This window comes from Myotis myotis, unplaced genomic scaffold, assembly GCF_014108235.1.
Source record: "Myotis myotis isolate mMyoMyo1 unplaced genomic scaffold, mMyoMyo1.p scaffold_m19_p_2, whole genome shotgun sequence".
Classification (NCBI taxonomy): domain Eukaryota; kingdom Metazoa; phylum Chordata; class Mammalia; order Chiroptera; family Vespertilionidae; genus Myotis; species Myotis myotis.
Window position 1 is genome coordinate 4,524,163 of NW_023416324.1, and position 20,906 is coordinate 4,545,068.

General features: G+C 48.4%; 2 protein-coding genes across 7 annotated transcripts in view; one reads left to right on the plus strand and one right to left on the minus strand.

Annotated features, from left to right (window-relative positions):
* Positions 1-4,827: 4,827 nt before the first annotated feature.
* Positions 4,828-15,073, minus strand: DFFA (DNA fragmentation factor subunit alpha). 3 transcript variants are annotated; one of them, XM_036347327.1, is made up of 6 exons: positions 14,941-15,073; positions 12,308-12,469; positions 11,086-11,228; positions 7,648-7,837; positions 7,147-7,298; positions 4,828-6,389 (listed from the first exon to the last, which is right to left on the minus strand). In XM_036347327.1, exons 2-6 carry the CDS (start codon positions 12,450-12,452, stop codon positions 6,177-6,179), a joined length of 843 nt encoding a protein of 280 aa, XP_036203220.1. In that variant the 5' UTR covers positions 12,453-12,469; positions 14,941-15,073; the 3' UTR covers positions 4,828-6,176. The 3 variants fall into 3 exon arrangements, with proteins under 3 accessions (XP_036203220.1, XP_036203219.1, XP_036203221.1); XM_036347326.1 differs by lacking the exon at positions 14,941-15,073 and adding an exon at positions 13,992-14,213; XM_036347328.1 differs by lacking the exon at positions 14,941-15,073 and adding an exon at positions 13,663-13,891.
* Positions 15,050-20,906, plus strand: part of PEX14 (peroxisomal biogenesis factor 14) — a 133,827-nt gene continuing 127,970 nt past the window's right edge. For 2 of the 4 annotated variants that reach the window (XM_036347322.1, XM_036347325.1), the window contains exon 1: positions 15,050-15,170. In XM_036347322.1, the coding sequence (XP_036203215.1) occupies positions 15,135-15,170 (36 nt within the window). In that variant the 5' untranslated portion in view covers positions 15,050-15,134. Of the gene's footprint in view, positions 15,171-15,525; positions 15,883-20,906 lie in introns of those variants that run through there. The other 2 variants (XM_036347323.1, XM_036347324.1) reach the window with 2 other exon arrangements.

Sequence of the window (20,906 nt, forward strand, 5' to 3'; positions counted from 1 at the left end):
CAGCCGTGACCATTCTTTATGCAGTTGCCTTCTTGTTTCTGTGTAATTTGAAAAGTATTTTTAATTTAAACTCCAGCGGTGCCCAATACTGAATGTCTTGAGTAATCTGGAACCCAAAGTGAATATTTTTGATAGACTTTTGTGGGTTTTGCTGTATTGTGCTCAGTGCAGCCACGGGCCTTCCCCCCCACCTTCATTCTCTCTTCCTTCCTTTGATTTAAAACAGCTCAAGGCTATATATTTAAGGGTTCAGAATAACATATCAGTTCATATTGATATAAATTGTCTAATTTAAAAGATATTGCCCTCATGTTAAAAGCCAATTTTTAACACCACTCAAAGAGCAAAATAGTTATTATTCATGATTTAGCAAAAATTTATATAGAAACAAATGCCATGCTATTAAACAGACATTATGCTGACATGTTCATAAAAGTCACATTCGAACCTGCTGTTGCATACATACTCGTTTTAATGAGTCAGTTAATCATTCGTTAGAATTCTTTTCATGGATGAGCGCTTCAGGTTTATTTCAAACCCAAAACAGCGAGCCGTGCTGCTGGCTGGTGCAGCCTGCTGGCCTCCTCCTCCTCCAGGGACCTGCGGTCCCAGGTCCAGACCTTGTTTGCAGACAGCGCCTCTGTGTTGGCATGCATTGTAATTGTTATATTTTCCCACTCCTCACCAATCTCCCACAGAAGTGACCGTGAGTGATTGTTCGAGGAGGGGGATTCCTTTCTGGGATGGAACGCAGAGCAACGTTGAGCCCAGGAGGACCGGGATTTTGGTCGGCTCAGGAAAAAGGAGTAAACAAGTTGCTCTGTTTCAAAACCCTCATCAAATTTTTAATTCTTCCCCCACATCACCGAAATCCTTGCTTGATTATGCATATTTATAACTCTTGAGTCATAGATTCTAAAGAAAGCTTCCAGGGTGAGGTTTTTAGATGCTAAACTTTAACGCTGAGAGATTCATCCCTGGAGTTAGGGTGAGGGTGAGGCCTGAGGGTGAGGCCTAGCATTGAGGAGGCCGGCAAAGGCCGGCTGGAGGACGCGGCGATCTCCCTCTTCTCTGACACCAGGGGGGCAGGCTCGCGGGTCTGACTGCTGACCGTTCCGTTCTGTTTTCCGCAGAGCTGAGCTCATATTCATAATTACTCGCTGAGTAAAAGTATAATGTGATAGAAGAGCCTTAATGGCATCCACATTTCCAAACACAGCAGCTTTAGGAGACAGTAATTGGGTCAGTACACTGGTGACGACGTGTGCCCGAAAGACCGGCTAACCTTCAGAACTTTGTCTTGGAAGATTTTTCCAGAAGAAAAGCATGGCCATTGTTTTTCAGTTTCAATTGAGGTCATACACACACAGTCCTTAAGATTGGGATTTTAACTTTGAACTAAGTGATACCTGAAGGATAATGAGGCTAAACTAATGAGACTGCCAGGCAATCCATCAAGCCCAAGCCTACCTTAGTTCAGGGGGATTAATAAATGTGCACTGGCGCCCGCTGCATGTTAGGCTAGATTAATATGCTCACGATTAATAAAGTCGGGTAAAATGGGTAATTAGGGTCATTTCCTACCATCAGGTTTCTGGTAGACTTTTCTCACAGTCTACCTTTCTGCAGTTGAGGATAGTCACAAAGCCGAGGTGTCGATGTGGGACGTCAGCGCCTGGACAACTTCTCATTCATTCTCTTGCCTTTGTTTCCAGCATTCGTCACCAGAATAGATCCCTAACTGCTGAGGGAGAACTGTGACATAAGCACTTGACAGAAATCCCTTCCCACTATTCACAGTTCAGGGCTGACAGCAGCTCTTCCCAGGCTTTCGGAAACTCAGGCCAGTAAGCTCATGGGAGATACTTAGCTTGATTTAACAGCACCCTGCTGGAGGGTGAACCACATCTTCACCGTAGTAGCTTCTTCAGTGGAGATTTGGATTCCATGTTGAACAAGTCAGAAGAGGAAAAGTCATGTAGGCGTAAAAAGAAGGATGTTTTGTTTCTAGACTAGAAAGGAAGAGGCCAAGGACAGCTGAGCAGCCCACTACTGAGTTTCTCGGACCCTAATGAAAACACCGATTTACCCTTCTCCTCTGTAATTAAGTAGTTAAGTGGCCAAGAATACATATGTTTGTCTCATTAAAATAATTACAAGCTGGAGAAAAGCTAGAATTTTTTTGGTTGAAGTTCTTGTAACATGGTATTAGAAAATATTAAAGAAAACCCAGTCAGTATCTATGCCTTAACCTGTTGGTTTACTTCCTTGTAATTGCGCAAGTGTTACGCAATTTAATTCAAGCAAATACCCAACTTTAAGGTCCTGCGATCTGAAAGCCAGCGTGCCTCCTGGGGAGGCTTCCCCACGGGACAGAAGACCCAGCCAGCCGTGTAGGGGACTCGGGCAGTGGCGAGGTGCCCAGACTAGATCATTTTCAAGGTCCTTAAAAACCTCAAGTAATAGAACAACATAAACTGATGGAACTAAAATAGACCCAGAGACATGGAAGCATGGAACAGACCATCCAACCTCAGAGGGAAGGCGGGGTGGGGGGTGGGGGGTGAGAGATCAACCAAAGCACTTGTATACATGCATATAAGCAGAATCCATGGACACAGACAGTAGGGGGGGCGGGGGCGAGGGCATGTGCTGTGGGGGTGGGAACAACTGTGGAAAGGTCAAGGGGGAAAAAGGAGACATGTAATACTTTAAACAAAAAGAATTAAAAAAAAAAAACACCCTCAAGTAATAAAAGACACAACCAAAATAATTTAAGGCAAAACCTTACTAATAAAATGTTGAAAAACCCTGAAGGCAAAAAAAGAAAAAATTAAACAGCTAAATAATCTGGTTAGCAAAGACACATTAATAATTCTTGTATTAATGCAGGGTATTTTTTTGTGTGTGTGTGTGTGTGTTTTTGGTGTGTGTGTGTGTTTTGTTCAGACAACTATTTCATTCCTTTCTGGAAAATGAAAAATCCATTAGTTTTTTTCCTTTTGCTTTTACCCAGAAATTAAAGGTTGGTAAGTGGTAATTAGCACAGCTCTTGTCAAAGCCAATTGCCTAATGGGGACTGACACTTGACTTGAGTTGAAAGAACGGAATATGGCTGATGTAGAGTTCATTAGTCCCAGCTGCTTTCGTTGACATTCTTTCCTCCTGCCATAAGAACAGGCTTGCCCCGCTCTCCCTCCTATTTTTTCCCCCTCCCTCCTATTTTTAGACATATTGTTGCGCTGCTACTTTTCTGTTTTAGAAGGCCTGGAGGCACAGTGGTGGAGGGGAGGTAAGTGGTGACCAGGGGCAGTGCAATGTGTTTGCAGCCGCTCTCACTACACATTTGGGCCAGAGCTTGCAGTCTAAGGCCCTTTCCCTAGAGACCCATAGATGGGCGCCTCCTAAGGACAGACACAGCCCTGTCTCTGCTCCACCCGGCATCTCTGTGCTGGGGAGATGAGAGGGAGCCACTCTAGCCCACTGCTAGAGCCTGTGCACGTCCTCACATCATTTACCTCTTTCGGTCGTGGGGCCTTATACTAACCTTACATTTTTGGCAACTAAGGTCGCCAACGGTTAGACTCAACACGGTTTTGTCTCACTCCAAACCCACAGTGCTTGTTCCTTTACCAGCGGTTCTCAACCAGTGGGTCGCGACCCCTTTGGGGGTTGAATGACCCTTTCACAGGGGTCGCCTAAGACCATCGGAAAACACATATATAATTACATATTGTTTTTGTGATTAATCACTATGCTTTCATTATGTTCAATTTGTAACAATGAAATTGGGGGCCACCACAACATGGGGAACTGTATTAAAGGGTCGCGGCATTAGGAAGGTTGAGAACCATTGCTTTATCCTGTGCAGCTGAGATGCTTGGTGATTTTGTTACAAGTACAGAATTCCAACAGCCAGTCGAACAAAGCTCCTCTGTGTACTTGACAAAAATACGACGTTGCTAGAGCTGGTGGGGAGAGAGCACTCTTCAGCTTCCGCTTCTATTGTGCTCACTTCGTGGCTGATTTACTTCTCACACCCACCTTTTGGCAATTATGTTGTAGACATTTTAGGCCTTTTCCAACTTACTACATTAGGAGAGCAAAATCAGTGACCTGGATGTGGAATTGAAGAGTGAGTGGACCTAAAAAAAAGTACAAGTGGAAAGAGCAGGGGAATTAGAACCCAAGGACCTGCCTTTGAATCCTGGCCCCCCGGCGGTGACATGAGGCCAGCAGAGCTCTGCTCGTGTATAAAAGGAGAGGTGCCGAGCCACACCTCGCTCACGCACGCAGTTTTGTGAGGCCCCCATGTGGCAGGTGCAGCTGGCTTTACTGCCCATCCGGGGCCTTTGGAAGATGTGTGGGGACGCTTCAGTTATCCCAGTACCTGAAGGTTCTACTGGCTTTGAGTGGAGGGGGTGGGAGGCGGGCTGCGGGTCTTCGAGCAAAGTTATAGGACAATCCCACACAACGGAGAATTGTCCCACATCCCATGTGACTTTTGGTCGCCAAGCTGGGCATTTGTATGGATGAAAACCTAAATTATCCTAGCCTAAACCGAATTCTGTTTTATGTAGAAATACGAAGTATTTTCCCCAGTTTTGATGTCCCCTGGATTTTTCAAGAATGCAGCCACCTTGTAAAAGAAAAGTACAGATGTCATTCGTTCAGAAGGTCACTGACAGGGGAGATCCCATTACGAAGGGCAGTGCTGCTCGTGGTATTTGAGTTGACAATCACTACACACCCGTGTCTGGCTGCCTGTCAAGTTCACGGTAATTCAGTGTCTTTGTGCCGTCGGTATAGTCATGCCAGACAGAGACATACTGAGATACATGCCATTTTATTGGAAATTTCCCTTTTGTTTCTTCTGAAATATTACAGGTGGGGTATTATGTCAGTGCTTTTGAAAGTACACATGTAGGCAGGTTATCAGCCCTGGCTTTTGTTTAAGGACAATTAAGGAGGCATAACAAAAGGTGCTATCAAAAAGGCGGTGGGGCTAAGAAGTGAGAACGCAGGGAGTGAGGCATTAGGGAAAGGATGCTGAGTGCAGCGGAGCCCTCCTTCAAGATCACAGAAGGAAAGGTTTTCTGTTCTATGTGTTTTCTGCACCCACCCTGGCCCCGGGACTTACTGTTGTATTTCTTCATTGAATAATTAACCTAAAATAATAATTAGCCAATGTATCTCGTAATAGCATTCTACTTTCCTCTAAACATGCTTAAAAAAAGTCCCTGATAACCCGGTACCTTTTCCCTGCAAGGAGAGGTACAAAACCTGAAGAGTAAGTCTGCACAGAAAAAGAAGTATGTAAACCAGAAGTCTCTGCTTTGCACCCAGAGAGACTCAGTCATGTCACATGGAAATGGATTTAATGACCTCTTACACCCCCTGCTGATAAAACATATTAGAAAACAGAGAAGGGTTTCGGATACAGCTCAACAATACTGAATTGGATATTAGGAATCATGAGACTCTCCGCGTCCCTAAGGCCTGCAAACTTAATATGTGCCTTTGAACAGACACACAAAAAAGTTAATTAATTTGAGAAACAGGTTTGTGGCCATAATCAACACTATTGTGCCACCTTCTTTAGCATTATTTGTTTAAATTCTGCATTTCTATCTTTAGAACAGGATGGTGAGTCTGAAGTATGACAATTAAAAAAAAACCAAGTATGACAATTTCTTTTCACTGCCCTTCGCCATGTCAAACAGGACGTAAGAACATGTAGAGGAGGTGGGTACAGTGGGGCCTTGACTTACGAGTTTAATTTGTTCCATGACGGAGCTCATAACTCAAATTACTCGTATGTCAAATCACTGTGACGTTCGCTGCGCCAACTAGCGGTGGGGTATCTGAAGCTGGCTCGTAACCCGAATTTTTTTTAGCTTGCAACTCAAAGCAAAAAATCGGCCGAGAGACGGCTCGTATCTCAAAAAAACTCGTTAGTCGGGACACTCGTAAGTCAAGGCCCCACTGTCTATTGGTGCAGCTGCATCATCCACAATGGGCAGACGCTGGGATCTGGAACAGTCTTCCAGCCTCTCCCAGGAGATCGTGCTCCAAGGCAGGGGGCAGCGTAGGACACAGGTAGCTGAAAGGGCTGAAGGGGTTTACCGAGAACAAAGCTGAGGTCACACGGCTCTTTGGCGCGTCTGCAGCTACAGCTATGCGGGCTCTTGCCTGGCTCGTTTGGGGTTCTGCTGGTCTCCGGGCAGGGCGTCCCTCCGTGCTGAAATGCTCCTGAGAGAGTGCAAGCTCTGCACCTGCTGGAGGCGCAGGCCCAGCTCCTGCTCACAGGCCTGTTGAACAGTTTCCGTCTTCCTTATGTCCCAGCGCAGAGCAACAGCCAGCGCCTTGGGGTCTTCCTTGGTGACCAACTGCGGCGAGAATAAGAGCCACTGAGAGCCACGACCTCTGCCCCTCTTCTGCTCCCGCGGCTTCTTAGGGGAGTGCAGCTGGGCGATTGGGGTTGGTGATGTCCCTGCAGAAATGCCAGGTCTCCTTCACAGGAAACTGTCTGGGCCTTCTCTGACCATACACCACCAACAGGAAAGGCTCTTTGGGAAGAAGTTTACTTGGAGCAACTACAAAGTCCTCCACTTACAGGAAACGTAGCCATGTGCAAGTCAATAGAGTTTCCTTCCCAGCTAGCTACAATGCGGAGGTAGCTGGGACAAAGGTGAAAGGAGCAGCAGCCCCTTGATGGGTTCTCTTCGTCAAGCTTCTAGCTCCCTGGTCTGAGGGCCGGCACAGGGCGGCCCCCGGAGTGTGCCTTTCCCTGTGATGCTGTATGTGCCTCGACTGCCTGCGAACCCTCTGGAACCACTGATGGCGCAGAAGCCGTGGCAGAAGCTGAGCCTGCGGTCCCTCCCTATCAGGCTTCCTCACCTCCTTGCCCACTGTGGATCAGAAAGTCATGTTTGATGATCTGTGGGAGTGCGTCCATTTTGTGCAAGCCATTCTGATTTGGATTACATGCAATGTTTGCAAAGGCTCTGGCATAGAATAGGCAAACTGGCAGCTAAGACTCGGGCTGCGGAGGAGGAAAACATCCCACACAAGCCCCTGCAGCGCTATGCTACACCTCCAGGGGGAGCCGTTCTCTGGAGCTCAGGCTCCCAGCTTCTCGCCCACCTCCAAATCCTGGCTTGACAAACTCAGCTCTGGCGCAGACTTCTCCTTCAGTGTGGTGAGGATCTGGCTCGAAAGGGCAATTTCGGAGGAGGGCTCTCTGCTCAGACCCGTGTCCACGGCATCCCCGCCGTCACCGAAGCCAGCTTGGGACTCTGCAAAGCAGACGTGGGATGGAGGTCAGCACAGTGCGTGACCCCAGCCCACCCACCGCCAGCCAGAGGAATCAGGGCAAGGCAGACACGTCATTTCAAGATGCCAGCAACTGTGGCTCCCCTGCTTTGGACTCCGTTACAATTGGGTCTCTCTCCGTTACAATTGGTTCTTTTCTAATCATTTTAGCCTTAAACATGTTTATATCTTTAAAAGACTATTTTAGCCCTAGCTGGTTTGGCTCAGTGGCTAGAGCATCGGCCTGCAGACTGAAAGGTTCCAGGTTCGATTCTGGTCAAGGCTCTATGGCGCCTGGTTCCCGGCGTGACTCCCCCGGCCGGTGAGTCCTACCTTGCTGCTTCGACAAGATGCTGCCCTCCTTCTCCAAAGCCTGGAGGTAAAGCGCCAAGAGCTGCCGGGACTGCCGGGCTTCCTCTCTCTGGTCAAGCACCTGCTGCAGGGTGTCCTGGAGCCCCTGGACTGTGGCACAGCTTTGGCCCAGCTCCTGAGCCAGGTCTGCACAGGGAACATCGATGAGCACCTAACAAACAAACACAGACTTCAAGAAACCTACAAGTACTTTCTTTTTTTTTAAAGGAATAGCTTATTGCTTTTTTAGAGAGAGAGGAAGGGAAGGGAGAGGGAGAGAGAAGCATTGATGTGAGAATGCAACACCGATCAGCGGCCTCCTGCATGCCCTCCCCCAGGGACCCAGCCTGCTGCCGAGGCATGTGCCCTGACTGGGAACCGAACCAGCAAGCCTTGGTGCACGGGACAAGGCCCGGCCAACTGAACCACACCAGACGGGGCGAAAAGTACTTTCTAAGCAGGCTGTTCTCTCTCAAATCCATCAGTTTCACAGACTCATTTAATCTATTTTCCAAAGTTTCCTAATGGCTGCTTAGGAGTCAAGAGAGAAGCATGCAATGTTTTCAGTTTTCCTCTAGTAAAAATGTGGAAAACGATGCCCTAATGCCTCATTAAAAACTAAATAAAATCCTGATATTAGAAAACCCAAATGGATAGAATATAAAGGAGGTATATGATTATTTATATAATGAATCGAACTCGAGTTGTTTTAAGCAAAAGCTTTTCTAATCATTTTAGCCTTAAACATGTTTATATCTTTAAAAGACTATTTTAGCCCTAGCTGGTTTGGCTCAGTGGCTAGAGCATCGGCCTGCAGACTGAAAGGTTCCAGGTTCGATTCTGGTCAAGGGCACATGCCCGGGTTGTGGGCTGGACCCCCAGTAGGGGGCGTGTAGGAGGCAGCCGATCAGTGGCTCTTTCTCATCATTGATGTTTCCATCTTTCTTTCCCTCTCCCTTCCTCTTTGAAATGAATAAAAAGTAAAACCAAAACAAAACTCAAACTTGCTCCTGCCCTCCATCTGCCAGGAGCACTCTGGCCCCAGCTTTCCAAGGCTGGCTCCACCCTGTCCTTCAGCTCTTAATTTAATCGCCAGCTCTTGGGAACCTGCCAGTGTTTACCAACTACACTTCTATACACGTGCATGCAAGTGTGCACAATGTCGCTGGTGTAAGTTTTTTTGCAGCATTGTCTGATGACAATCGAAACGTCCACCAGTGGGGGAGGCTCGTTAAACAAAGCACGGTGCACGCGTGACATGCAATACTATGCGGTGGCAAAAAGAACCAGGATGCCTTTTATATGCTGGTCTGGATGCTCTCCAATACCTCTTTGAATACAGAGCAGATATGCTTCTGTCTGTGTAATCTAGGGGAGGAGGAGAAAATACACATATTTGTTGTAGGGAGCGGCTATAGGGTCAAGCCTCGGATACAGCCGCTCCCTACAATTTGTATATAAAATCTCTGGAACAGGAGGAAACTGACAGGTTGGCTATCTCCAGGAAGGGAAGCCTGGGTAGCGAAGAGGCAGGAGTCAGACTTTCCTGTGTACACCCCCCACCCCCCAGCAGTTTTATTGAGATATCATTTCATACCATACAATTCACCCTCTAAATGTACAATTCAGTGGTTTTGGTATAGTCACAGGATTCTGCAATCATCAGCACAATCATTTTAGAACATTTTCATTCCCCCCAAAAGAAACCCCACACCTATAAGGGGTCACTTCCTATTTCTCCTCAAAGCTCCCCACCAACCGCAGGCCTAGGCAACCACTAATCTACTTTCTGTTGCTACAGGTTTGTGTATTCCGGCCCTTTCGTTATATTTGCTATCATACAATATGTGGCCCTTCGTGGCTGGCTTCTTTTCCTTAGCAGTTTCCAGGACTGATCTACGTTGTGGTGTGTATTAACAATTCACTCCTTTCTAGGGCTGGATAATACTCCATTAGGTGGATACGTCACATTATTACTCATCAGCTGGTGGACACGGGCTCTTCTCACTTTTTAGCTACCTGGTTATCCTTTATACCTCTTGGATTTTTAAACATGTGAATGTATTATTTATTCAAAATAAATATATACATGTTTACAAATTAACCAAAGGTCACCTCCTTGAAGGGAGCCTTCCTTGACCTTCCAATCTGGAGTAACCCCCTCACTCTCGGCACATCGCCCTGTACCGTTCATTTCTTGTTTTGTCTGCCTCCCTTCACCAGAATTCAAGTTCCCTTGGAACAGCGACTGTGGCTGCCTCGTTCACAACTGGACCCCAGTATACAGAGGCATGCCAGACATAGGGCAGGGCTCGATAAACAGTTTTGTGAATTAACACAAACTATTTTATCTCCACTTTACTGGAGGTAATGCCGGCAGAGGAGCTAAGTTACTGGCTCAAAGTCATAGTGATGGAGCTGGGATTTTAATCGAGCGTCTGCACCTCCACATCCTCTAGCAGAACATCCTAGACCCCCAAGTGGGCCTAATAGGTCTAGGTGAGGCCCGAGCATCGGTATTTTTAAAAAATTCCACAGCCAATTCTGATGCAAGGTGAGGGCTGAAAGATTCCTGTTCCAGGTGAGCAAATTAGAAAATGAGGAATCTTGGTTGTCATTTAAGAAATATTTAAAAATTAATAAATGAGCCCAGTCCTAGCTGGTTTGGCTCAGTGGCTAGAGCATCGGCCTGCGGACTGAAAGGTCCCGGGTTCGATTCCGGTAAAGGGCACATGCCTGGGTTGTGGGCTTGATCTCCAATTCAGGGCGTGCAGGAGGCATCCGATCAATGATTCTCTCTCATCATCGATGTTTCTATTTCTCTCTCTCTCCCCCTTCCTCTCTGAAATCAATAGAAATATATTTAAATAAATAAGTAAATAAATAAGCCCAGCTGGTGTGGCTCAGTGGCTGAGCATCGACCCATGAACCAAGAGGTCACCAGTTCAATTCCCTGTCAGGGCACATGCCTGGGTTGCGGGCTTGATCCCCAGTAGAAGGTGTGCAGGAGGCAGCCGATCAAAGATGTTTCTCTCATCGATGTTTCTGAATCTCTTCCCCTCTCCCTTTCTCTCTCATTAATAAATAATAAAAGTATTGCCCTAACTGGTTTAGCTCGGTGGATGGAGCGTCAGCCTGTGGACTGAAGGGTCCCAGGTTTGATTCTGGTCAAGGGCATGTACCTTGGTTGTGGGCACATCCCCAGTTAGGGGGAGTGCAGGAGGCAGCTGATCAATGTTTCTCTCTCATCGATGTTTCTAACTCTCTATCCCTCTCCCTTCCTCTCTGTAAAAATCAATAAAATATGTATATATAAAAATAATGATAATAAAAGTATTATGGCTAGACCCATGGAAACTAAGAAACTGTTGTGGGCGGCAGAGGCCAGATGCGAGGCAGTGAGCTGTGGAGGAGGCTTACTTGGAGGTCCTCCTCTGACAGGAGGACGATGCTGGACAGATCTTCTTTCAGCTGCCTGGCCACATTCTTCCACTTCAGCTCTGCCCCGCTGTCTGTTTCATCCACATCCACGGACTCCTGGGAAAGCCAAGCGGTGCCTCCATCTGACAGGTGGGGGAAAAGGCCAGTCACAGTCACATGAACTGAAAGTGTTTCACCTCCCCCCCAACACACACAGCCCTCCAGCATGTCTGCACATCCTTCCGACTGACCATCTATAATAATAAGGGCATAATATGCTAATTAGACCAGACGTCCTTCCAGATGACCTTCTGGACGAAGCCAGGGCTGTGAGGGCTGAGGCAGAGGCAGCCGTGGCGGTGGCAAGGGGCCCGAGCCCTTTGAACGAATTTTGTGCATTGGGCTTCTAGTTTAGAATAATTTCAATGGAGAAGGAAGCACCTTTTCTCAAGGTTATGGGAAAGCCAATCTCCAACTAATTTTCCCTCTTCTTCCATATTTAAAAATCGACTGACTACCTTCTGCACGCCCCTTACTGGGGATCGAGCCTGAAACTGGGCATGAGCTCTGACCGGGAATTGAACTGGTGACCTCTTGGTCATGGGTTGACGCTCAGCCACAGAGCCACACCGGCCAGACTTCACTTTATTTCTGCATGTAACTGCTCTTTGTTCTTTATGGAAAGGAGCTACCCAGCGTCCTACCACACTTCCCTGTAGGTTAGTTTTGCGTCTCCGAGTTTATAGGACATTCATTCTCACGATGCTTGTGGACTGGTCTTGCCCTTGATTGGAGGAGCTGCGGCTACTGCTGTCCCTGGGGGACAAAGTTGGCTGGCAGAGCCATTGCTGAAGGTTAGTTCCTCAATTTAGTGGCCTGAGGACTTTTCTGAAGGCACTTCTGTAGCTCTTTGATCCTTGCTCATCAATGTTAGTTCCCTTTGCATCCCCGGTGATGATAGTGACAGGTAATGTTTATTGAGCCCTTACTGTGTGACAGGTAAGATCTAACTGCTTTCTGTCAGAGGCTCTCAACTGGTAGTGATTTTGTTCCCCAGGAGACATTTGACAATGTCAGGAGGCATTTTTGATGGTCATAACTGGGATGAGGAGATGCTACTGGCCTATAGAGGGCAAAGACCAGGGATGCTGCTAAACCTTCTACAATGCACAGTTTGAGGACCCCTGGCATGGACCATTTGCAGATGGCCAGCATTTCTTACCTGAGTTGTTGTACGCCCACTTCTCATTACCGGCCAATGCGACAAACTTAGTATTAGAAGGTAGACACAGGAAGTAATCGTCATCATCCACTATGGTGCCATCCTCTGCCAGGACCAAGGTGATTGGTGCCAGGGACTTATCCATGGCCAGGATGTCATAGGCTGAGAGAAAGAAAACATTTGGCAATTGACAAGTATCCATAAGGAAAACACATGTATCCTTTCACTCTCAATTTGTATGGCCCTAGGGCCCAGCAGAATTCCTGGTAGGTAATGATAACTACAACAACAGCCACAACTTTAGTCGCACTAATATAACACTTTCACGGGCCTGGTACTGTTCTAAGTGCTCGGCACATAGAATATTTAATCTCATGACAGTCCTAGAAGGTAGATACTACTGTTACCCCCATTTTACAGACATCAAGCCCAAGGCTCAGAGAAGTTAAGTAACTTGTCCAAGACAGCACATTAAGTGACAGAACTGGTATTTACACCTGCAGAATCCGGCTCAATTCCTTGTAAACAAGCAGCCTTTCATTCATTTACTCAGCGGTCATCTTAAACTCTTCTGTGTCAAATGTAAAAAAAAAAAAAAGTTATGCTTTTTGTTCTCTGTGGGATCTTTCTTTGCAGCCTTTATAACCTATGGGAACGTATAAAGAAGCAGAAACTTGTATCAGTAGCCTAAGATGCTAATGAGACGAGAGCAAGCAGAGAAGTAGCCAAGACTACAAACATCCTCAAGGCAATGTCGTCTCCCGCCCAAATGGAGGAGCAGCTCCAGAGAGCACAGCACTTACAGGGTCTCTGTGCCAACTGCAACCCGGCAGTGAAAGGGCATTAAACTCTACCCGAATGCCAACCATAAGTACATGTAAAGACATAGGGCAAAGGCATGTCACTAAAGCATGGACAGCACTGGGGCTGCTCCTGGGTTCTGCCTGCCTTCTCGGGGGCCTGGTGACCAAGAGAGGAAGCCCTGAACCCTGGCACACACTGGGGCTACATGCCTGGGGACCACTGGTAGAATTCCTTTAAACAAGTTACTTCTACGGACTAATAACGCTTGTAAATTATTTGCATGTATCCCCTGAGCGTCCTGACAATCCCGGGAAGCAGGGCTGGAAATATTATATCCACTGCCAACGAGAAAACTGAGAGGTGGTGGGTTAGTGCGAGATCAAGGAGCTAGTAACAACCTGGGGAGGAGCTCAGGACTTCTGTCAACTCATCACAACATGCGATGGCTGTCTGGGCCTCCAGATCCTCGGCAGCAAGCAGCTCCCTCTTTATCGCACAGGTGCCTGCCAGAGCTGAGGGTGGAAACCCGCCCCACCCCGCCATGGGCTCACCTTGGAGAGCCCGAGTGATAAGGAGGCACTAGGCTGGGATTTGGTCCAAAACCTAAATGATTTCAGGCAAGGTACCTACATCGAGTCTGTTTTAATTTGCAAAATGCTTCCCGTCTACCTTTCCACCACGACGAGTGCCGCACGAGGTAAGTTAAAGCGCTTGTGAACGCTTTGAAACGTGTAAGTCGCTATTGAGTCATTTCCGTCCCAAGGCTCCCGGAGCTCCAAGAATCCCAAGTCGCCTCTCTCCACCCCGCCTTGCCCCCGCCGACCTCCTCACGCGGCCCCGGCCCCCCAAGGCCTCGCCTCGGCCCCCGGGCCGTGCCTACCCTTGCTCCTCAGGTCCTCGAGGCAGGAGGCCGCCACGCCGTACTGCTCGCGGCTGTGGTTGCGGCGCAGCAGACACGGCTTTAGAGCCTGATTATCGCCGGGTTCCGCACCACTGGCGCCCCAAGACACTTCCATCCTCTACAGGAGCGGGACCTGATTGACTCCGGGAATTCGCCGAAGCTATTGCCGGGGTCCTCCACCCACTCCCCTGGCATGCCGGGAGATGTAGTTCTCTCCGTAGCAAATCACGCATGGGACCCAAGGGACGCCGGGAGATGTAGTTCTAATGGACGCTGGTCGCGTGCGGCCCCCGGGCCATGCCGGGAGCTGTAGTATCTGGGTGCAAAGCCGACTTGGTTACGTCGCCCAATTCGACCTAGGAAAAGTGTTTTCCTACCTTGTATTTAGTAGTAGCAATGGCGCGTTCAAAATGAGGTCAATAGGGGTTCATTTTGCATTATGGACGATACGCATGCATCCTCCCTTGACTTGTTAGAGCACTCCTATTTGCATGTATACATGTATAATATGAATACTTTGAGTCTGTTATTGCCCTGTGCTAATTTGTTTTCCCTTTCCAACCTGAAAAGTTCTGTAAGATGCCCCATCTTTCAGGCTGATCTGAAGGAAGTCAATTTAAAAAACTGATGAGGCTGTTTCAGTCTTGCTGAAAAACATAACAGAGAAGCATAAGATAATCACACATTTCCGTTCAACTCCCTGCTTCAGCCGTGCAACTAGGGTTGAACTCATAACAAAATGCGTAAGTAAATAGGTAAATATTACGGTCTGAAATCAGAGAGGAAAGTGGAAATGCGAGTCACATCACTGAGATTATATATATGTATATAATATGTATATATGTATATATATATGCATATGAATGAATATATGTGTATATATGTATACATGTATATATATGTATATATGAGAGCAAAAAGGACAGACCTCGGATCTTTCTGGAAAGCAGAGACCTGATGAAAATTGTGCGAGGTGATTCGACGTGGGAGTTCCCCCGCCTCCCCGGGTGGCCTCCATCGATAAGCTCGGTTCGGCTACTTCAGTCTGGGCGGGAGAGCGAGAGCGAGGGCGCCTGGGAGAAGCCTCGCCCCGCGGCGATCGATTAGTCAGGCCTCGGAAAGATGGCGTCCTCGGAGCAGGCAGAGCAGCCGAGCCAGGTGAGGGGAGCCGGACGGCCCGACCGTGGTGGCGGGGACCCCCGCTGGAGGGGGCGCTCGGTGTGCGGCTGGGAGTCGGGTGGGGACCCTGCGCTTCGGAAACCGGGGGCCAGACCTCGCTTGCCCCCTCCTTCCCCGCTCCTCCCCGGGTCCTCGCAGCCCGGCCCCTCCCCCGTGACCCCTCTTTGACCACCTTCCCGGGCGCGGGGCGCCCGCAGGTGCCACTACCCGCCTGCCGGCCCCTGGGGTCTCCCTTGCTGGGCCGGGCCGGTGGCGGGACGCCGAGAAGCCCCCAGCCCGGAGCTGCGAGGGCTCCTGCTCGAGGAGGGGGAGGCGCGGCGGGTCTGGCTGTCCCTCGGGGAGGGGCCTGCCTCCCTCGGGGCTCGCACCCCCCGCCGCCTCAGCCTCCGGGTGGCCCGGCCGCCCCCGCTTCGTCGTCAGTCACCTTTGCACGCCCCTCGCCGAGTGGGAGGGTCGGGGTGACCCGCTCAGTGCGTTGGTGGGAAGGGGCTGACTCCCTGTAAACAACAGCCGCCACCACGCTGTCTGCTCAGGACCCGTCCTCGCGCCCCAGGGTTCGGTGTCTCCACCCAGAGCTCCGGTGTAGCGGTTCGGCCACAGGTTGAGCCGCACCTCATCCGGTGCGGGGACTCCGAGTGTGGCGGGGACCCCGAGGGCCCGTGCCCATGCCCGTGGCCCGCCGTCGGGAACGGTGGGTGGCGCGGCTCCGCAGGGGTCGGCGGTCCGCGGTGGAGGGGCCGGTGGGGGTGAGCGGCATCTTGCCTTTACCGAGCGTGTGCTGCCATTGCTGCCAGGCCGAGGACAGATGGCGTGTGTTGTCTCGTTCGATGCTCATCAGAAGCCCTGAGAAGCACAGGCCATTAACCACCATGTTGCAGAAGCGGATCCTAAGGGTCTGCAACGTGACCTCAGTCGCCTGCCTGAGGGAGCCTGGACTTGCAGCCAGGCGCGCGCGACTCCACCCGTCGGCCAGGCGCGCGTGCATTTAGTTGGGATGAGAGGAAGGAGAAAAGGGTTGCAGCCCGGACCGCCTCGCTCATCTCTCGCCTCCAAGCACCTGTGGACTTCCGGGCAGCCTCCTGGTGCTTCGCGTCCTCCCCAGGCAGGACAGCCCCGCTCAGTGTTTCTTACTGTTTTGTTCTCCCCGATACGTTTATTAGGGGAGTTGCACGTAGAGTTGAGTGCTCCCAGACCAGCTTTCGTTAGAGGGGTGAGTGGTCAGAAAGATGGATGGTAAAACAGGGGAAGCAATGAAGGCTGAGTCTGGCCTTCTCACTGTCAGAAAATTCTGGAGTGCGAGGCTGTCCCGAGAGAAGGGCCCTCCTGTCTTGCCTTACCCCGAACGGCTCGCTGAAATGCCCGGGCGCCTCGGAATCTGGGCTTCTCCCGACTGTTAAATGTCAGGAGTGCCCACAGGCTGGGATGCTATTGGCATAGAGAGGGCAATATGCCAATGGAAGGGATGAAAGGGTGCCTTCAGGCCCTGAGCGTCTGTTTGCCAATGCTGTGAACATGACTGAAAACCGTGCCACGTGGAGCCGTGGTAGGGCCCAAAGGTTTCTTTGGTTCTGGACTTGCCCCCTCTGTCCCCGTGGAAAGGCTCTAAGGTCCTCCAAGGGGACGTGGCCAGGCTTGTTTGGTTTCAGCTCTGCTTCTCCTTTGCCCTCTTTCCCAAAGTCGGTGGAGCTGGGGTTGCATCAGATTATGCTGGCAGCCGGAGGAAAACTTGGACTCTTCATGCCAAATTCTCTCACTGACAATCAGCTGCAAAAGCACACTTGTTAAGTGAACCAACTCTTTTTACCATTTATTGATTTTTAGAGAGAGAGGAAGGGAGAAGAGAGAAACATCCATGTGAGAGCAGAACATCAATCAGCTTCCTCCTTTATGGCCCCGGGGGCCAAGCCCTCAATCCGGGCAAGTGCCCTGATGGGTACCGGACCAGCAGGCCTTTGGTGCACGGGGCAACGCCCGACTGAGTGACCCAGGCCGCAGGTGCCATTTCATTTTTAAGTCCTGATCAACCTGTTATCTTTTTCTCTAGTCAAAGCAGAGTGGAATCGAAAGAACTGTTTGGAGAATTCCCCCAAACTTGGTTTGTATGTAGGAAGAGCTGCATTACTCCTGTGGGGCGGAGTCAGTGTTCTGTCTCTCATAGAAAATTTCTTAGTTGTCTTTGTGGAATCAATACCTCATTTCGAAAGATTAGGAGTGAGTAACCAACTGTTTCTTCCTTAACAGGCAATGAGGAGCAGTGGTTAAAAGTATGAGCTCTGAGGCCATCACCACTGGCTAGAATCCTAGCCCCCACTATTACCATCTGGGTGATCTTAGATAAATTACTTAATTTTTCTGGCCTTAGATCCTCCATCTGTAAAATGGGAACGAAACTAGTGCCTATGGCATGGGTTGTCCTTGAGGATTAAGTAAGTTATTTTAAAAGAGTGCCTGATATAGTGTCTTACCTATTTTTTTAATTAAATCTTTATTTTTCAGATTATTACAGTTGTTCCTCTTTTTTCCCTCCACCCGGTTCCCACCCCACCCTCTGCCCTTACCGCCCCCCCCACCCCCCCGTCCTCATCCATAGGTGTATGATTTTTGTCCAGTTTCTTCCCGCCCCCCCACCCCCCTCGCCACCCCCCCCCCCCGAGAATAGTCAGTCCATTCCCTTTCTATGCCCCTGATTCTATTATATTCACAAGTTTATTCTGTTCATCACTTGATTTTTAGATTCACTTGTTGATAGATGCATGTTTGTTGTTCATAATTTGTATCTTTACCTTTTTCTTCTTCTTCCTCTTCTTAAAGGATACCTTCCAGCATTTCATATAATCCTGGTTTGGTGGTGATGACCTCCTTTAGCTTTTTCTTATCTGTGAAGCTCTTTATCTGACCTTCTATTCTGAATGATAGCTTTGCTGGATAAAGTAATCTTGGTTGTAGGTTCTTGCTATTCATCACTTTGAATATTTCTTGCCACTCCCTTCTGGCCTGCATAGTTTCTGTTGAGAAATCAGCTGACAGTCGTATGGGTACTCCCTTGTAGGTAACTGACTGTTTTTCTCTTGCTGCTTTTAAGATTCTCTCTTTGTCTTTTGCTCTTGGCATTTTAATTATGATGTGTCTTGGTGTGGTCCTCTTTGGATCCCTTTTGTTTGGGGTTCTCTGCGCTTCCTGGACCTGTAAGTCTATTTCTTTCACCAGGTAGGGGAAGTTTTCTGTCATTATTTCTTCAAATAGGTTTTCAATGTCTTGCTCTCTCTCTTCTTCTGGCACCCCCATAATTCGGATGTTGGTACGCTTGAAGTTGTCCCAGAGGTTCCTTACACTATCTTCGTATTTTTGGATTCTTTTTTCATTTTGCTTTTCTGGTTGGGTGTTTTTTGCTTCTTCGTATTTCAAATCTTTGACTTGATTCTTGCGATCCTCTAGTCTGCTGTTGGAACTCTGTATGGTACTCTTTATTTCAGTCAGTGTATGCTTAATTTCTAGTTGGTCCTTTTTCATAATCTCGAGGGTCTCACTAGATTTCTTGAGGGTCTCACTACATTTATTGGCGGTTTCTAGAAAATTCTTGAAAAACCTTATAAGTGTGGTTTTGAACTTTATATCCTGCAGTTTGCTTTTCTCCATTTCTGTCATTTGTATCCTGTTTCTTTGTCTCGGCATTTTTTATGCTTCGCTGTGTTGATAGAGTGGCTTTCTGTGCTAGGTGTCCTATAGGGCCCAGTGGCTCAGCCTCCCCAATTACCTGATTTGGATACTCTTGGTACACCCCTTTGTGGGCTGTGTGCACAGTCTTGTTGTAGTTAAGCTTTGATTGTTGTAAGTATAACTGGGAAGAATGGACCTCCAGGCCAATTGGCTGTGAGAATCAGCTGTTTCTGCAGTGGGAGAACTTCTGTGCTGGAGACACCCTTCTGGGGCAAGACTTGCTTCAGTGGGGCTTTGGTGCTCACTGAGTCTGCCCTCTGAGTTTGTCCCTTATGGATCTGAGGCGTTGTAATCTGGATGGTCCCACTCTGACCACTGGGTACACTGGCTCTTGGATCTCTGAGGAGGTGCTAATTTAGCCTCTGCCTGAGGCTACCCAGCAGGAGCTATGGAGAAATCTGCAGATTCCTCTTCTTTGTTTGGGGTTTGGAGGTGCCCAGATGAGGCCCAGCTGTGAAGCAATGCAAGCTGCTGTGGGGCCTTGGGCCTTCTTTTGGAAGTTCTGGGTCTCTCTGACCCAGCTGCAGTTTGTTAGGTAATTTTCAGATTGCAAAGGGCCAGGCCAGCCGTGGGCAAACTATGGCCTGTGGGCCGGATCCGGCCCGTTTGAAATGAATAAAACCAAAAAAAAAAAAAAAAAGACTGTACCCTTTTATGTAATGATGTTTACTTTGAATTTATATTAGTTCACACAAACACTCCATCCATGCTTTTGTTCCGGCCCTCCGGTCCAGTTTAAGAACCCATTGTGGCCCTCTAGTCAAAAAGTTTGCCCACCCCTGGGCCAGGCCTTTCATATGCAAAAGCCTCTGTGCACAGCTTGGGTGGGGCGGGGCCTCAGGGAATCAACAGGGTGGAGCAAACAGCTATGGCTGATCCTCAGTCCTACCTAAGAGGCCCCGCATCTCAGTGTTCTGGTAATCGCTGCAAGCACCTCTGAGAGAAAGCCGCCCTCGAGTTCCGAGTTCTGCCCACTGCCAGACAGTCCAGTTTCTCCCATATGAGTCTGGGTCCCCAGAGACTTGCCCGGAACTGGAGTTCAGAGCAGTCAGGAGCTTGTGTCTCCCTCCAGCTTGAAAAAGACAACCGTTTCCTCAGTTGCCAGCCCTTTCCATGTGCGCTTCTGTACCTTTGCACTTTACTCCTGCACCTCCTCTGAGTCTCAGTGTGCTTTTCTCTTTCCTTCTAGTTGTAGAATTTCCACTCAGCCAGCCTTCCTGTGGTTCTGGATGATGTCCGTTTTGTCTTTTAGTTGTATTTTTGAAGTGGTTGTGTGAGGCAGCAATTTCCAGTGTTTACCTATGCCACCATCTCGGTTTCTTCCCTAGTGTCTTATCTATTATTTGTCCATTCAGTAAACTGCATTTTCATTCACAAGTGATCTAAACCTTTCCTCAAGCCCTATTATCATGTGTTAGGGTATGATTTTTCATGTTGTCCATTAAAGTTCTTTATTTATTTTGAAGTAATTTCCTTGGAATTTAAAGCAACACCCCAAATGCTGGTGTTTACCTTAGCTGTTCTTTGTGACTTTTAGATTTCAGTGACATACTTGCTTTTTCATAATGGCATAGTCATTTTAGTCTGTCTCCAAGATAGTCTGTTGGAATTGCATATATTGCTTCCTTTCCTTGTTCTGTTTTCCCCATGGTATTGTCTGATCTCTGATCAAAGTCCCGTCTAGTCTGTGCATGTCATATGTCATGGCCTGTAGGAAGAGGAAATGTTACCCTATTTCTATACTTTCCCACCAGCTTTAATGTCTTCTGTGGAGAGAGAGGCTAGTTCAATCTGATTGTCTAACGGTTATTGAATATTGAGTATTATTACAGAACATAAATTTCAAATTTGTGGGGCTCACTGGACATAGTAAATTTTGGATTGAGAAAACACAGAAGCAGGGGAAGGAGATGAGCCCAAGGAAGACATTATGGAGTGGAATAGCAGGGCCTTGTGTCTGACACACCGGTTTGCACCCTAGCACTGTCTAAGTACAGG

What these genes read in the sequence shown, in the direction of transcription:
- DFFA (XM_036347326.1), bottom strand. Translation starts at nt 14,127, where the DNA reads ATGGAAGTGTCTTGGGGCGCCAGTGGTGCGGAACCCGGCGATAATCAG. An exon ending in CATCTTGTCGAAGCAGCAAG is followed by an intron (nt 7,299 to 7,647) that starts GTAGGACTCACC and finishes TCTGCTTTGCAG; the next exon opens with AGTCCCAAGCTGGCTTCGGT. An exon ending in TGTCAAGCCAGGATTTGGAG is followed by an intron (nt 6,390 to 7,146) that starts GTGGGCGAGAAG and finishes TTCTCGCCGCAG; the next exon opens with TTGGTCACCAAGGAAGACCC.